At 41.9% G+C, this 17988-nt stretch overlaps 1 protein-coding gene and 1 pseudogene across 1 annotated transcript; one reads left to right on the top strand and one right to left on the bottom strand.

The window, feature by feature from the left end:
• Window positions 1-390: 390 nt before the first annotated feature.
• On the bottom strand, window positions 391-7356 carry LOC148097931 (uncharacterized; annotated as a pseudogene).
• Window positions 7357-8494: 1138 nt separating this feature from the next.
• nup50 (nucleoporin 50) lies at window positions 8495-15220 on the top strand. Its single transcript, XM_006781043.2, has 8 exons — window positions 8495-8647; window positions 9975-10053; window positions 10134-10217; window positions 10295-10493; window positions 11172-11819; window positions 12087-12171; window positions 12889-13007; window positions 14373-15220. Exons 2-8 carry the CDS (start codon window positions 9985-9987, stop codon window positions 14570-14572), a joined length of 1404 nt encoding a protein of 467 aa, XP_006781106.1. The 5' UTR covers window positions 8495-8647; window positions 9975-9984; the 3' UTR covers window positions 14573-15220.
• The last annotated feature ends 2768 nt before the right edge of the window (window positions 15221-17988 follow it).

The raw sequence follows: 17988 nt of genomic DNA, 5'->3' as shown, positions 1-17988 counted from the left end.
GAAAGGATTTAATGCTGTTAGTCTCAGCTGTAGCAGAAAGTTTTTGTTGTTTCTCTCTGAAAGTTCTGCAACTTGTTGAAAAATGTAAATGTTGAGTTTCCTCTCATTGAAAACCAGCAAAAGTAAATATCCACATCCATATACGGATCTGAGAAAATGAAATCTATTTTCCTTTTTAATATGTCTGTGAAGGTTCTCAGTCATCCAGGTCATTGTAGTCTAAGGAGCTTGGAAAGAAAAGCGTCTGCACTTCTTTAAGTTGCTTAAAGACGTTTTACCTCTCATCCAAGAAGCTTCTTCAGTTCTAAGGTCAAATGGTGAAGAGTCCCAGATTTAAGCCCTATGGGAGTGTCCCCCAAGAAGGTCATGAACCTCCTATTGATCCTCTACCTAATCACATGAGCCAAGGTGTGAAAATGGGTGTGGGTCACAATCAGCCAAGGCTTTGGGTGAACCCACTGTGAAACCTAACCCCACCTTGTCATTTGATTTACTGAGGTCAAACGGCCCAGGATGTTAGTGGACGTTAAGACGACTGGGAAGGGATCTCATAACTGGATTATAGATGGCAGACAGTTGGTGTCGTAAGCCACCGCCTCTGTTCAAAGATTGTCGTTCACAGTGTACAAAGATGGCTTCTTTCACTCATCTTTCAAACCATCTGTCCTCTCTGTCCAAAGTGTGAACATTGGCATCCTCGAAAGAGTGACCTTTGTCCTTTAGATGCAGATGGACCGCTGAATCTTGTCCTGTGGAGGTGGCTCTTCTATGTTGTGCCATGCCTTTATGTAGTGGCTGTTTGGTCTCTCCAAAGTAGAGGTCTGGGTATTCCTCGCTACACTGTACAGCATAAACTACGTTGCTAAGTTTGTGCTTAGGAGTTTTGTCTTTGGGATGAACCAGTTTTTGTCTGAGTGTGTGGCTGGGTCTGAAGTACACTGGGATGTCATGCTTGAAGAAGACTCTCCTGAGTTTTTCTGATACACCGGCTACATAGGAGATAACAGTGTTGTTGCGTTTGTCTTTCTGATCCTCCCTAGATGGCGTGTGATCTTCTTTTTTGTGCATCTTTGCTGATTTGACAAAAGCCCAATTAGGATAACCGCATGTTTTAAGTGCTTCCTTTACATGTGTGTGTTCCCTCTTTTTCCCTTCAGGCTTAGAGGGAACATTTTTCTGCCCGGTGTTGTAGGGTTCTGGTGGGAGTCAAAGAGGAGGTACTGGTCCTTTAGTGTGGGCTTCTGGTAAACTTCAATGTTTAGGTTTCCATTCTTCTATTTTTTCCATTTTTTGATGTGATGTGGGGTGTTCCCCACCAGGGCTGTTAAGATGCCAGCAAGGTGTTTAGAAATGTTGTAATTGGCTGAGTTTATGCTGCTAACAATGGGTCTGAGTGGGACCCCTTCTTTGTGGATCGAAGTCTGTAAATACAGGGTATGGCATTCTCTGGGTGTAGACGATGATATGCAGGGTGGCCGATGATTTTGTTCTTTTCAAGGTCTGGAAGCCAAGCGATAACTTGGTTGGATGTTGAGCTCCATACACAAGTCCAGTTGAAAAACAGCTGTTTCTACTCTGAGAGGAAACAGTAGAAGCTCTGATAACTTAAATAATTTTATTTAATGGAGACAGTATCGGGATCATTAAGAAACATGCTGCTTCCCTTTAATTTGTCACTGTACTAATTGCTGTCCACATTGCAGGGCAATTAATTCAACCTAATTAGAGCTCCATTTGCAAAAGCCTAATTGACACGTAGATCTATGTGCTGAACGGGCGATTAGAGCTTAGACGCATGAAAAACGGTGAGCGCTGAACAAAATGACTGTGAGATCTTAACGATTTAATCAAATGAAATTAATTAGAGGCGGGAATGTGAGGGCAGGTCTGCTGCGATGAGATTATTAAAGAAACGGAGTCAAAGCATCAGCCTGACAGCTGCACCAGAGTCCATTCAGAAAACACTCGATTTTAGCTCCACACATTTCAGTTCTGATATTCTGCTCATGAAGAAGTAAACATAAGGGCACATGAGACACTAAATATACTGATTACTCAGAACAACTCAGTGAACACATGAAAGTGTGATTGAATCACTGAAATACTTAAGTCAGCAAAAGGATGGATTCATCAGAGGGAGACAGGAACTCTTTATCAGCAGGAAAAACAACAAATGAAAAATAAATATGAATAAACTGTGAAATTAACGAATATAAAGGACATGAATGGATGAAACCATGTGTGATTACATCTGTGGAATAAATGAGCTAGTGAAGAAATTATAGGATATGTAGTGATATTAACTATATACAATAAATTTTAAAAATGACTTTACGGTGGTGTGACTGCATGACAATAACTGAGTGTAATGAACACATGAGCAAATGAGTGAATGATGTTAAATCCACGTCGTTGCAGGACTTTTGTTGGTTATTTAGTTCAGCCCTCCCGAGCTCTCTGATGTTCCGCATCTCTGCTGATCAGCAGCGCATCAGCTTTCTCGGAGGAGATGACGCCTTTGATTCGCCGCTTGACTGAATGGATCCCCAAAAACCGGACCCCGCTGAGTGGCGAGGGCCCGGCCCGACTCGCAGTGACTCACCGCGCACAGCAGGAGGCAGCAGCTCGTGTTACAGCAGCCAAGTGTGCAGACCCGCTCAGCAGTCACACATTTTACTGACATGAAACGGAGAGAAGCAGAATTCTTCATTCATGTTTCTGTAGTTTTAGACTTTTATGGTGTTTATAATAAATGTTTCAGATGTTCACTTCTGCTCTCTTTCTTTTCTTTAATTTGCACAAAATGCCTGAAACGTCACAATGAAATGATCTTGAAAATAAAATACTGGATGTGATATTTACATTTCCTTTTACCCTTGCAAATACCTGCTGCTCTCTGTCACATGATTATGACGTCATATGTTTCTTGTTTTTAATTACAGTCGCAGCCCAAAGTAATTTTAGCTGAGTCGATGCCTCACAAGCAGTGAATTTATATAAAAGATGGACGCAGTCTAAACAAATGAATGTTTGTTTAACCTGCATTCTTTCTAATGTCCAGCAGAGGGCGACGTCTCAGGTTGTAAAATCTGTTCAATTTGATTGTATTGAACTCTGCGAGAAAATGAGTCTGATTTCAACGTACAATTATAGATAAATCATGTTTTATCTTGATGTTTAGTAGAGACACATTAAAACAGAGCAGACTACAGCAGGAACATCAGACCTGTTTTACATAGTGGCATACGTCCACTGCACTTTGACCTTAAACTGGACTGTGAGACTCCCAAGCTCATTATTATTTAAACATACAGGTGCTGAATGTCGCACTGACTGTTTCCAGCCTGAAACTGCTTCTTATTCTTATTCTGAACAGTCTTCTTGCTGCAGCTGACTTTCTCCTAATGTTTTTAAAAAGATTTTTATGAAGATCCTGTCAGTCTGGATCATTAGTTGTTTTTTCATTCGTAAAGAGTGAGCCGATGAGATGTTGGTAAATAGAAGCAGGATTTAAAATCTGCTCTCAGTCGGTGTGAAGTGTCAGCTCTGTGTGTTTTATTTAAAAGGCTTAAAGAACCTCTGTGGGCCTGCATGCTGGCGCCTTCCGCATTAAACAGGTTTTCTCTTTTTTCTGCTGCCAGCTTTTTCCATTTTCTCCTCGCCAGCTGGTCAGGGGTCTCCCGCTGCCCGCCAGGCCCACAGCTCACTTCCTTCTTTCTCCAGCACCTGTTCCTATTTGGCAGGCCGGGCGGGATGCTGGAAGCTTGGAGATGAGCCATCTGCTGCCCAACTCTACCGTTTTACCCCCGATCCCTCGTGTCTCTGCACGCAGCCATGAGGTTTTCTCTCTGCCTTTTTCACAGCACTGCTGAGACGAAGCTGAAGCATAAATCAGTGTTTAGCTGAAGCAAGAAGCTGCAAGTACGATGCTGAAATCACAACAGCAGAGCTCATTTACCTCATGCAGATGGAGCCACGCTCGTCTTCCATCTGTGAGGCTGAAAGTTAGGCTGAAGTCAAATCACAGGATTGTTTTATAAACATGTTTAACGCTCAGCGGACATTTCCTGCTTCTCCTTATTTTCTGTCATATGTGAGTCGTTCCACAGAAAATCACTGACCTTCCACAACCAGCTGACCCCGAAAGAAGATGGTCCAAGTATTTAAGCACAGCTTAAAGAAGACCTTTAATATTCTCTGTACTGTTCTGAGCAGCCATTAATTCACCAATGTGAGCCTTCAAAATTTACCCAGAATGCACGTCTACGATGAATCATTGAGCACACAGCTTGGTCTGATGTTGACTCCTCACAGGTTTCCTCTGCTTCAGCACATCCAGCTCATAAACACTGGGTGCTCCTCAGCAGGCTTCCAGAACCTGCCCAGTCAAAGAGAATGGAGGTGATCGAAGGCCCAGTATCAGATAAAGAAGGATTATTATTAACTGGTGCATTAGAAACAAACACAGAAACAGATTACAGACTGCTGTAATGTGATGTTCTCTGTTGTGGTCAGGGAAAAGTGAAGGTAACAAAAGAAGGAGGACTAATCGACCGCAGACGATCATAAAGAGCCGAAAGAAACAAAAACAGGAGGTAAAATTAAAAAAAAGGAGCATTTTAAATTCTGGATTTAACATGGAGCCAATGAAGAGAAGCCAGTATAGGAGAAATATGCTCTCTCTTTCTAGTCTTCTTTAAAAACTTCCTGTTTTCAGTGGTGAAACAACATTTCCTCTCGAGCTTACGGGTTATCTGCTCTAAGCTGCACGTTAGAGAGTTATATCTGGAAGCCAAGTACTTCTGACTTAAGGCTCTCTTTTTCACAGGAGCTACAGTATTAAGAGTCATAGCAGTAAATATGAACCACTATTGTTGTGGATAGGCGTAGCTTTGGGTCACGTGGTGTTGATAATAGTAGTAGTGATTGCTATATCACCTGTTCGCGGCCCGAGGGAATTTTCTGATTGAGTGGGTGATGGTGGAAGTTGACGTTTGCTGACCGCTCAAGCCTGGAATGTTTTGATCACTGTTTTTTCTATGGATTTTAAGGATTTGGAAAACAAATAAAGGAGTTTTTAAATTGGAACTTTGAGTAACGCGTCACCATTATCCCCCTATTCAGCTGCTCGGGGACTCAAAGGTTTGACAGTCGCCAATAACTATTAATGAGAAAATCCTCAATGAGAAAGCACTGTATACTTTCAGCTTTAGACACCATGATATAAATCCAACACAAAGGTTCACTCACTGATGAAGTAACAGTTTTCGCCATAAATGTTATAAGTTATATGTTATAAGTGGACAGACATGGATTTTTAAGGTGCAGTTTAACCAGTTATGGAATGTAGTCATACAACCTCCTGTGAATGCCAGTTGTATGATTACGTTCTAATAATACATTCAGTTTTCTTCTCACTTAAGCTGCTCTGCTGAAAATACTCTGTGAGTTCAGACTTAGTCTTACAGTCACAGAGCAGCAGGAGGAAAACAAAATGAGTGTCTTTCTGTATTTTTGTACCATCAGAAGAATCATAAAAATACGTTTGTGACTGGAAAGAGTCACAGAGATTATCTTTAAGGCTGAAACAACAACTCTAAAAGTCGAGTTTTGTGACATATTTCAGACAGAAAGATGGAGGATGGATTAATGATGATTGACACAGTTACTGTGACAGATGTGACAGTAAATACTGTTTGTGTCCTGCTGCACATCACTCAGGTCAGCTGTGATGCAGATTTCAGGGTCATGTAGTTTGTAATGAGGCATGTCTGAGTGGTTAGATATCTGTAACTGTGACTTTTACTCCATGAAAATAATTCAAACTTCAGAGGATCGGTGAAGCAGAGAGACGCCATCAAAGTCAGAGAGCAGAATCAGCAGCTGTTCAACAGTAAAGACTGAAACAGGGAGGAGAGAGCTGTGAGACTGATGGAGACAATTTGTTTTTACATTAACTCTGATATTTGATCACTTTGTTCAGTTAGAGTCAAATAACATGTGCAGAGATGTCGCTGTGTGACCGATGCACTCCAGTGGCTGAACAAACAGCTCTCCACGGGTTACAGTTGTGTCTCAACATCTCAAACCAGTTCTTCTTCAGTTTTCTGCAACCACAGAGCATGACTGACCTCTGCCTGCATGAAATAATCAGCTGATCTGAGCTTCTTTTGTCTACCCTCTTTTTAACCGACCAACATCCATGATTGGGGAGGGTTTTTACCCCCAAATGTCCTTCCTGGCATAAAGTGTTGCTGTAAGATCTTCAAAATGACCCTTTGAACAGTCCTCTAATGTTTTCACTGCAGTTTGACTTTTGTCCAGCAGGTGGATTCACTGCACAGCAGGCTGTCAGTTCTCTGCAACTCCTACATAAACATGAAAAACACGAAGAAAAAAAATGTACATTGTTTTGTTTGCTTTTTTATTCATTCAAATTTAAATAAATGTTACAGCTGCTGCTGTTGCTGAAGCCTGATTATAACAAACACTGAATCAAACATCAGAAACACTGACGGATGTTTCTAATGTTTAAGAAACCTACAGTGAACTGAGATGTAGCTCACAAAACTATCAGTAACAAATCAATGAAACAACAACAATATTACAATTGTTATTATTATTATATATTTTTTAAAGGCAGCATGGAGGTCAAATTGGGGTGATAACTGAAAAAGCTTAATTGTCCTTGTTTTTCAGCCAGGTTTTTGGGACTGCCAGGAGCAACTGGTCAATGGACCTCAGCGACACTGAAGGAACATATGGAGTCAGCAACTGACATACAGTATCTCACAAAAAGGAGTACACCCCTCACAGTTTTGTAAATATTTAATTCTATCTTTTCATGGGACAACATTGAAGATATGACACTTTGATACAATGTAAAGTAGTCAGTGTACAGCTTGTATAACAGTGTAAATTTGCTTTCACCTCAAAATAACTCAACATACAGCCATTAATATCAAAACTGCTGCCAACAAAAGTGAGTACACCCCTAAGTGAAAATGTTCAAACTGTGGCCAAAGTGTCAATATTTTGTGTGGCAACCACTGGAGTTCACTACATCTTCAGAGGTTGCCCCTGGAATCCTCTTCCACGGAGCTGGTGGATGTTAGAGACCTTGCGCTCCTCCACCTTCCGTTTGAACATGTCCCACAGATTCTCAATAGGGTTTAAGTCTGGAGATATGCTTGGCCTGTCAAGTACCTTTACTCTCAGTTTATTTAGCAAGGCACTGGTCTTTTTGGAGCTGTGTTTGGGGTTATCATCATGTTGGAATACAGTCCCATGGCCCAGTTTCTGAGGGGAGGGGATCATGCTCTGCTTCAGTATGTCACAGTACATGTTGACATTCATGGTTCCCTCAATTAACTGTAGCTCCTCAGTGCCAGCAGCACTAATGCAGCCCCAAACAATGACATCACACCACCATGCTTGACAGTAGACAAGACACACTCTCTTTGTACTCCTCACCTGGTTTCCACCACACACCCTTGACACCATCTGAACCAAGTAAGTTTATCTTGGTCTCATCAGACCACAGGTAATCCATGTCCTTAGTCTGCTTGTCTTCAGCAAACTGTTTGTGGGCTTTCTTGTGCATTGTCTTTAGACGAGGCTTCCTTCTGGGACGACAGCCATGTGATGCAGTGTGCGGCATTTGGTCTGAGCACTGACAGGCTGACTCTCCATGCCTCCAACCTCTGTAATAATGCTGGCAGCACTCATACATCCATTTTCAGAAGACAAACTCTGGATATGACGCTCGCTGAGCATGTGTATGGGCTCAAAATGTGGTCATAAATATTTTGTACTTGTAAATCAGGATTTGTATGTGTAAAAAGAATTTGTGTGTGTGTGTAAAAAAGATTTGCATTTGTGAAAAGAATTTGTGTGTGTGTGTAAAAAAGATTTGTATTTGTGAAAAGAATTTGTGTGTGTGTGTAAAAAAGATTTGTATTTGTGAAAAGAATTTGTGTGTGCGTAAAAAAGATTTGTGTGTGGACTTAGCCAAAAAAAAAAAAAACATGTGAATCTCTGCAAGTTACAAGAACGAATTTTGACCCCATTTTTCTTCCTTTAATCTGATTGGTCAATGTCATGTCAAGCAAAAATGTAACAATCGAATCAGAGAACAGATGGGTTTGGCTGTCGGAGGGGAGCTTTTTTGAACTAACCCAGCATGTTTTACCTGTGCAGAGCTTCCCCTTCGGAGCAGTGGTGGTGCAGAGCTTGGCCACTGGACCACAGATTGAAAGTCACTAGGGCTTGTGACCATTAAGCTGTTGCTCATTAAGCAAGACCCTTCACCCTGCATGTAAAGTTAAATAATCACCGGTGACATAATTAATATTTAATATGATTTATGTGCGTAGTATGCATTTACCTTTGCGTTTTTTAACCTCTTATTATCCTTTTAAAAAACACATGGACTACAATTCCCAGACTAAAGGCCGCTTTGTGGTGCGCATGCGTGAAAAGTGGGCCGCGCAAACCCATGCTAATATACCGCTCTGTAAAATGGCGGCGTAAGGAGGTTTGTTCAAAAACACAGAGCGGTGTTACCTGTTAAGGTGTTCAGCCAGACGTTACCTGGAGCTGTCAGAGCCGCGCGGAGGCAGAGACCGGACTTTACGTTACAGACAAGGTGCGTCACATTTACCTGTTAACAAAAAATCATTAAACGCCGAAAACGAGAGGAGCTCGTGCCATTAGCCTGCTGGCTAACATTAGCTGCTTGTGAGCGGCCCGGTTAGCTTGCTTGTTTAGTTCCGCGGCTAACAGCCAGAACATGATGTTAGACACCGGATTGGACAGGCCAGGTGGCCTCGGTGTGTGCTCCGGTAATGGTAGGCCAGTTTATCAGGAGTCAGTTTTTCAGTAATCGGAAATCTGTGTAAAACGTTAGTTAGAAAATCTCTCGGCTCAGGTACACAGGTGATTGATTATACCCGGAAAGAAGCGCTAACCGAATCAGGCTAGTTGATGGTTAACCCGGATAAAGGCTGCCTGACAGGAGTGCTTAACCCTGTGCATTTGATTTAGTTAAACATCAGCTTTCCTTGGACCGCACTAGGAATTCACTGGTATATTTCAATCTTTACACCACCCAGAATATTCGAACAGCAGCTCCACCACAGCTGTTTATAATCGATTAATCGGTGATTATCGGCCTCCATTAATAACTAAACACCAAATGTAGCCGGGTTTTTGGCGAAAAGCTGTAAAGAATTTGGCGCTTTTTATCATTTGACGCTCTACTTTCTTTTAGTAAAATGCTCAATTTATTGTTTCACATTTTTTGAGGTGAAACCTTTAAATGTTCAGCCTGCTAGCCGTCCAAAGCTCAGATTTACACCTGTTGTTACCTGTTGCCTGTTCCTCTGAATATCAGGTGTTTTATTGGAGAAAAAGCAGTGGTGTGTTCAGGTGCAGTAATACTGAAAGTAGGTGAGATAAAAGCTCAGGTTCAGTAAGTTAAGGTTCAGTCTGTGGGCAGCTTTGGAGATCTGTGGATTCTTCCACAGATTTCTGTTCTGGAGCATTGAGCCAGATCAAGAAGATGAGCAGAAAAATGTTAACCGTAGTGATATTAACAAGAAAAATCAACTAAAATAGTTTAGATTAAATAGTAATTGTAACAAACTGTCCATAAAATTGAGTAATTGTGCTAATGGACAAACTGAGCTCTGTCATCTGATTTACACCAGCTGGTTAATCAATAGTTATCAATAATAATCCTGTTTTGTTTTTTGTGTGTGTAGGAGGGGGGTTCCCCTTTGTAAAATACTTTACTTTGCTTATGATAAACCGTTTTGTAAACATATTTTTATTACAGTCCTAGTCTTTGTTTCTAGACTGAAACTTGTCTACTTCTTATTCAGTTCAATTCTGTAAAATGCTGATTAAGACACACTAAACCCTGAAAAAAAAATGAAAGAGAACACAAACTGAATTCTTATGTTTTGTTACAGAGCTAGTGGGATGGCGAAGAGGATCGCTGATAAGGAGCTCACGGACAGGAACTGGGATCAGGAGGAGGAGGGTGAGGAGGTAAGAGGCCATGCTGAAGCTGTAAGTCTGGCTTCAGGAAGTTGGAATTATGTGAGTCTGACTTTCTTGTCCTCCTTCAGGCCGGGACGTTTTCAGTGGCGAGTGAAGATGTGCTTAAGAATCGAGCAATCAAGAAGGCCAAACGCAGAAACACTGGAACCGAGGTACGAGGAGAAAACCATTGTTTACCTGTTGCGTCTGATTATAATCATGAAGTAATCTGAGTGTTTCCCTGTTTCAGAGCGAGGGCAGTGGAGCATTTAAAGGCTTTAAAGGCTTCTCCTTGACCGCGGCGGCAAGCAGCAGCTCAGCTCCAACTCCGTTCTCCGGGTTTGGGAATGGCGGAGGCTTCAAAGGCCTCGGCGGTCTGACAAATGGGAACAGCGGCACGCCCTCCTTCGGCGGTTTCTCCTCGCCTGCAGCGTCCTCGTCTGCACCTGGTGAGCAAAACATTGATCAGCTTGGTCGGTTATTGATCGGAAACTATTTCCTCTTTATGTGCCATTCAAAACTTTCAGCTCAGATTCCTGTTTGTCCTTTGAATATGATCCATAAATGAGCTTTCTTTTTGTGTTAAAATGTCTTCGTTAGTTTTTAGAAGCTTTAAAAATGCTAAGACATGGACATGATGATTTTATTGATCTCTTATGAGTGTAAAATGTGTTCAGGATGCTCACAGCAGTTCATCTTTATGATCAATTAAAAAAACATCAAATTTTCCGGTTCTTTATGTTTTAATAATAATAATGGATTGCATTTATACAGCGCTTTTCAAGGCACACAAAGTGCTGTACAATTCCACTATTCATTCACTCTCACATTCACACACTGGTGGAGGCAGCTACAGTTGTAGCCACAGCTGCCCTGGGGCAGACTGACAGAAGCGAGACTGACATATCGCGCCTGGCCAACACCAGTAGGCGGCAGGTGAAGTGTCTTGCCCAAGGACACAACGACCGAGACCGTCCGAGCCGGGGCTCGAACCGGCAACCTTCCGGTTACAAGACGAACTGCCAACTCTTTGAGCCACGATTGCCCCGTGTAACTCTCTTATTCTGCTTCCTTCTTTCTAAGCTGAGCTTTCTATGCCATCGCTAACACTTTCTCCTTCCTCGAAGGTCTGACGTTTAACGGGCCATCCTCGGCTAAACCCGCCACTGATATTGCCACCAAGCAGACCAATGGCTCCGCCTCCAGTGCGAGTCAGAGCTCCAGCAGCAGCAATAAAGAGTACAGCCGGCAGCTCACGGCGCTCAACTGCTCAGTGCGGGACTGGATCACCAAACACGTGAACGACAACCCGCTGTGCGACCTCAACCCCATCTTCAGGGACTACGAGCGCCACCTGGCCAGCATTGAGCGCCAGTATGGCGGCGGATCAGCTGACGGAGTCTCTGAGGAGAAGAAGAAGCATGGAGGGACGCTGCCAGCCACAGCCGCAGTTCTTCCTCCTCCTTCATCTTCCTCCAGCAGCAGCTCAGCGACCTCCACTCCTGCTGCCTTGTTCTCCTTCACCAAAAACACAACGGACGACTCAACCCGGGAGAAAAGCTCTGCCGCCGCTCCAATCCCTGCTGGAGTCACGTTCAACTTTGGCAAGAAGGTGGACAGCTCAGTTCTGGGTTCCTTAGGGAACAAATCGAATCCTCCCAGCTTCTCTTTCTCGTCCTCCTCCTCCTCCAGTCAGACCTCAGTGTTCGGAGCTCCAGGATCAGCCGCTCCGCTGTCCTTTAGTGGGGCGAAAGCCGAGGACGCTCAACCCACAGGTCAGCAAAACACTCAAATACATGAAGTTATATCTAAGTTTTAAAGCTGAGATTCTGTCTCATATTTTTTACTGTGAAGATCAAATGGGATGAGTTTGAAAATTATTTTAAATAGTTTAAATAAATCAGTTAAAACTTAATCAGTGCTCATTTTATCAGCAGTTTGAAAGACAAAGCTTCAACATGAAAGGAAAAAACATGACGTGTGACATAAAATGTGATTTATATTTATATATCATTTTTATATTTTATTGATATTTTTTGTAGATGAAAACGGTGACGAGGAGTCGGAAGAGCCGCCCAAGCCGGAGGTCAAAGAGGTGAAAGAGGACGATGCTTTCTACTCCAAGAAGTAAGTTTCTGAAATGTTTCACCGTGAAGCTGCAGGTCGTGCAGCAGCTTCAGCTTAACATAGAAATCAATCTGAAAAGGAGGAAACAGGAGCAGCGTTGTGCACAGAACTCAGAGCTGTGGTGCACCGTGTGAATACAAGTGAAGTTAGAATAAATGAATTTCAGTCAAATTATTTAATAAAAATTAACTTCACACTGCATCTTGAAGGTTATCAGAAGGAGGAGCTTAGTAATGCTTTTGAAGCCAGCTGGAACTGATTGGATCAAATTTTTAGACAAAGATGGAGGAAAAGGAGAGGGCTTAGAAAAAAGTGAGAAACTGTAAGAAATATTTCTCTGTAGCTTCCAGCTGTTGGTTCAACTTCTCATCTCCCTGGCTGTTTGTCCTTTCCCTGCACTCACAGACTTCACCTCCTCACAGAGAGGAGCAGACAGATCATTACGTTATCCTATTGTAGTCATGAAATACAAACTTCCACCAAGTTTTAAAAGAACACAATGAGAAATGAACTTGACCTGCAGTTGATGGAGGAATCTCCAACCTGCTGTAAGCTTCCTCCATCTTAGTAAGATTTAGAGAGCAGACTTTAAATCTTCATCACCAAAAACCCTGAAAGTGTCCCATTGACTCTGAACTTTGTTTTTGAAAAATAATCTTATTTATTTAATTATAAATGATTTGTAATTTATTAATTTCTTGTCTGCTCTGCTTCCAGGTGTAAAATGTTCTATAAGAAGGAGTCGGAGTTCAAAGATAAAGGAGTGGGAACGCTGCACCTCAAAAAGACACCCGAGGGGAAAACTCAGATGATCATCCGAGCCGACACCAACCTGGGTGAGAGCATCGCATCTACAGATTGATTTTATATAAAACATCTGATGTCATCACATGAGGAATATTCAATCCAACTTGAGATTTTTTTTTCTTTAAGTCAAACATAACCACATTAATGTCAGAGATGATCAGGTTTAAAGAATCAAACGCGCGTGATGTTTGTCAGGATGGTCACTGTGTCAGATTAGTCCTAACAAAAACAAAGGGGACAAAAATAGACTTTAAAGTGTAATCTGAAATAACACAGACCATTTAAAGTGAGTGTAACCAATAACTGCTCACTCATAATTGTAATAAGCCTTGCAGCATCAAACCTACAGCAGTGAAACATTTAATATGTCAAGCTTCAGGTTTCAGGCCCAGAAACATCCAGAACACCTAAAAGCATAAAAATAATCCACATTCAGCAGCTTCCTCTTCATGAGGTCTGAGCTGTGATCAGACTGCTCCACCTGCTGGTCAGATACAAGCACTGCTGCTTCAACAATGAAAACGGATCAAATCTTTGATGGCATGAAAAGACTCTATCAGGATTACTGCAGCTAATCAACGATATCAAAGATAAAGCTTCTTTAAATTGAGAGCAAGTGAAACTTCTTCCACAAACAGCTGGAAGATCTGAAACTGGTACAGCTTTTAACCTCCATTTTTATCATACATCAAATCCACAGAATCAGAAATAATCTGCAGATTAACCAACAGCAATCACTGAAGGACACTAATAAAATATTTCTTTGTACTGTATTTTCCGCACTATAAGGCTCAATTTTGTTTATTGGACCAGCTGGTAAATAATGATGTGCTACATGACTGCTAGCGAAACAGCTGTGTTAGCATAACATAAACACAGTGACGTTAGAGGATGAACGCTAACTTTTTTCTACTCTATAAAAAGAGAACAACTGAGATAATCCATCCACAATACGAGGTTAGTCATTAATATACTTCAACGACATGGGAATAGAGCAGCTGTGAGAGAATTCAGCATTAATGTATCAATGGTACAGAAGTGGAGGAAGCAAGAATGAGTTGAGTAAAAGTTTGACTTATCTGACTGTTTTGTTTCGCTTAATGCGCCTTATGGGCTGAAAAATCCAGGAAGTCGTTGTGAATGGTCATGAATCAGCAGACAGGATGCAGACAAACAGAACACCGGACCAGTCGTGCTGATGTCGGACATCGCGTTTAAAGCCCTGATTAGCAAACGCGTTATTTTCTTACAGGAGATTTAACTTTAGATGTAATTTGAAATAAATGGTAATAATAAATATGAAATGATTAAATTAGAAATCTTCAAGTCACCAAATATAAATATTAATTTTAAAGCCGGGTCTTCTGCTTGTATAACATTCTCTCCTCCTCCAGGAAACATCCTGCTGAACATCATCGTGCAGTCATCCATGCCATGCACTCGGGTGGGGAAGAATAACGTGATGGTGGTGTGCGTGCCAAATCCGCCCGTTGACGACAAGAACCCCACCACCCCCGTCCCCCTGCTGATTCGGGTCAAAACCTCCGAGGACGCCAACGAGCTCCACAAGATCCTTGAAGAGAAGAAAGCCTGAGCTGACCCCGCCCCACCTCCCCCAGGGTTTTAGCAGACTCCGCAGTGGTTTTAGCAGTGGTCATCCTCAGACTCCGCCCCCTCCCACGTGGAATCACTGACCTCTTCATCGCGCCGGTTTATCCACACACACATGCACACACCCCCGTCGTTTCCTCGTCTGATCACAACGAATTGGTTGTCAAACTGTGAATCATTTCTTTGAATCGTAACAATCGAAGCAGGTCGTCGCCTACATTCCCTCCGGTTCATCGCCGCCGCTGCTGTTAGACTCATTGTGCTTCAGTTTTACGGTTTGAATCTGTCGAGTGACTGAACGAGTGACTTCCTGAGCAGTTTTTGGGGAGCGCTCTAAGTAACGGGCCAGTCGATTTGGTTTTACAAATTAAATACCTGCAGTAACATTTCCTTTTAGAGTGTGTCTGCTGAGTGTTTTTGTGTTATTGCTCTGGAAACTATTTATTGTGTCGGCAGAGTTTCTACTTGGAGTGAATGTTCCCCCTAAGAGCGCGGCGTTTATTCTCTGTAAACACAGACTGTCGTTTTCCAAGTGTCCTTTGTGTGGCCTTCAGCTCGGCCTTCCAGATGCCGTCATCATCTGAGAACATTTGTAAAGACATTTATTGGAGAATAAAAGGAAACGAAACAAGCAGCTCCTCTGTTGTCTTTATTTCTGCTTCACCTCCACAAACATCTAGCGCCGCCCTCCTGATGGGCTGAGTGCTGAGAATAATTCCAGTTTAATTGTCCCGGGAGAAATCAAGCTGAGCGCCGTGTCAGTCTTTAAACCAGAACCGCTGCCAACATCAGGAGGTAAAACTGCATGAAGCATCTTCTCGCCCGACAAGCAACCCAAACTCTGCCTTTAACACGTGAACGTGAGGTAACAATTTCATGCTTATTCTTAAAGTTTTAGAAAACTCTTGCACTCACTTCATTTTAGTGCAGTGATTTATTAAAGTGTAGAAACAAAAATGTAAAATACAGAATATAAGGCAAAAACAGTTTCGAACTATTTTAATGAGTTTTGATGCGAGTACCTTTATTCTTCAGTCTAAACTTTGTCATCTCTGCGTCTGCAGGATATGATCTCCAGGCTTCACAGCTCTTCTTTGGATAATTCTGTTTTATTCTGTTTTGCTTCAGTAACTCTGAGGTCCTTGACTGATAGAAACAGAACTATCAGGTGTGTTTTTACTGCACTGGCAGTGTGTTTGGGATCATTGTGATGTTGCTGCTGATCAGATGTGTGTGTATGTTCATAATTCATCAGTTTTAATAAACATCACCTGATGACCTGTACATACTGAAAATGATTTCAAGCCATCTCTCCATCAGAAGTTTTCCTCTGATTTTCAGTCCAGTTGTGTCATTTTCATAAGTCAAACTTTCCCTGACGCTTTTTTTTTTTTTTTTTGTCTTTTGTTTGTTTTTGTCCTCCATTTGTCCAGTTTACTCAGCTTTTAAGGACAGTGCACATCATGTATTGTTTTCAATTTGCTGGTGCAGAAATATTATGTCAAAGTGTTGTTTTGTCACATTAACAAAAAAATAAATAATAATAATCACACGGCACACCACCAAACAAAAATGTCACAAAAAGCATATTGATAATTTTTCCCTGCACACCAGCAGAATCGGATTGATTTGTCCCCAGTATACCATTTTTGCTTTCTTGTGCCCACTACTCATGCTATGGGCTTATCTTGGTTGGAATTTTCTCCAGGACCTTTTTTTTCTCCAAAAATATTTATCTATTGCTATTATGCCCTGCGTTGTCACACTCACTATGTAATTTCTTTGTTGCCTGTTTTACTGCCAGTTTGCAACCCATTTAATTAGAGCAGGTAGTTGTACTGCCCTCTAGTGGAAGAGAATGTAGTTGTTCTGCCCATTACTCACACCCGTCACTTAAGAATCAGGTGGAACCAGATAATCTTCCACTGCATTTCATTTGGCAAACAGTGATATAAACAAATGAGTCATCTCTTTCGTGTAGACACGTGAGTGAAAGGTCAGCGTTAAGTGTTTTAACACAAACACACTCCTGTGAACACTGTCGAGTACAAGACCTGGAAAAGCCGCCAGTGTCCAAAGAACTTTGAAAGACCTTCAGGAAGAAAAATGTAAAGAAACAGGCAGTGGTTCAAGACTTCTGCACACTACAGTTCCAGTGGTGGATGTTAACATGGCCAGTTGATGGTGGATGTTAACATGGCCAGTTGAGGTTGGTGTGTGTACAGTAATCCCTGTGATCCAAGGCTTCTAAGACAGTTTTTCTTTCTACATTTGGAAGGAAAGTGTTTTTTGTTTGTTATTTTTTGGTGCCCTCATTACTACAGCCACACCTGGTCCTTGGCAGGCTTCCAAAAGCTGGTCAACCAGAAAAAACAGAGCTTTTGCAGAGGGTGTATTTAAAGGGGGAGGACCTAACACAGCATGTTTACACTGAAGGGCTTCACCACAGCTCAGTGTAACTGTAGTAAATCCACCTTAATGACCTGGACCAGCTACACACTGTGGGGCTGAATTCAGACGACTTGACATTGAGGCGTTTTTCTGCTAATGTGTATTTCAGTAAATAAATGCAGGAGAATGTACAGAGAGTCTGGAAACAGAAGAAGAGACAGAAACATGCACATTAAGTGTGTCTGTGTACAAAAGCTGTGATGGAAGCATGAACACGTCAACAGAAAGTTTAACAAACTGCTTCCAAAAAGGCTGTAAAAGCGTTTTACAGTGCAAACCGTCACAGTCCGTCAAACGTCTCTCACTTAAAGCGCTTGTTAATCAGCGTGGATACATTCAGCTGGAGATCTATAAACTACATCAAAAATACTGACACAAAGAAAAAGGTTCAATACGACATGGAGGAAAACACTTTGAGCGACGATGGCTTCATCTGAGAGCAAACCAATACTGATGACATCTGATCAATAACATCAACAGCTGATCTGACTCCACCTTCAAACCTGAAAATACCAGGTGTTTGTAGTACAGCGTACATGCAAATCATTAAAACCTTATTCTCGAAAAAAAAATTTTTCCAATATCTAAAACTAATTTTAATAATGTAAGATGAATTTTACCCCCCCCCCCCCCCCCCCTTACAGTGTTTCTAAAAGGAATTTCTTCCAGTTTTCTTAAAACATTTCAGCTGTAACTTTTTCCAACATCCAAAAAGATTAAGTTTTCACAGGAAACATAAAAAAGGAGTCGCTGTGAGTCACATAGAGTGATTCTGATTCTGGTGTTCTGATGATGCAGGTGAGGAGCAGGTGACGCTTCGAAGCCTCGGCTGGTTGGTGTGTCTAAAACGTCTCACAGGTGAGTTTAAAGAAACAGGAAGTGAAAAGAGGAGATGTTACACACACAGTCAGTGTGTTTAAGGCTTCGGGAGCTCAGAGGGACAAAAAC

The sequence above is a fragment of the Neolamprologus brichardi genome, chromosome 17 (genome assembly GCF_056152115.1).
Source record: "Neolamprologus brichardi isolate AB-2024 chromosome 17, ASM5615211v1, whole genome shotgun sequence".
In the NCBI taxonomy this organism is placed as follows: Eukaryota; Metazoa; Chordata; class Actinopteri; order Cichliformes; family Cichlidae; genus Neolamprologus; species Neolamprologus brichardi.
The sequence above is the reverse complement of the archived record's forward strand: the minus strand, read 5'-3'. Positions and strand labels throughout refer to the sequence as shown.

Bases quoted from the DNA above. Each gene is read 5' to 3' on its own strand.
- nup50 (XM_006781043.2), top strand. From the start codon at position 9,985: ATGGCGAAGAGGATCGCTGATAAGGAGCTCACGGACAGGAACTGGGAT. The intron at 10,494-11,171 runs GTGAGCAAAACA...CCTTCCTCGAAG, and splicing joins AGCGTCCTCGTCTGCACCTG to GTCTGACGTTTAACGGGCCA. The intron at 12,172-12,888 runs GTAAGTTTCTGA...CTCTGCTTCCAG, and splicing joins GATGCTTTCTACTCCAAGAA to GTGTAAAATGTTCTATAAGA.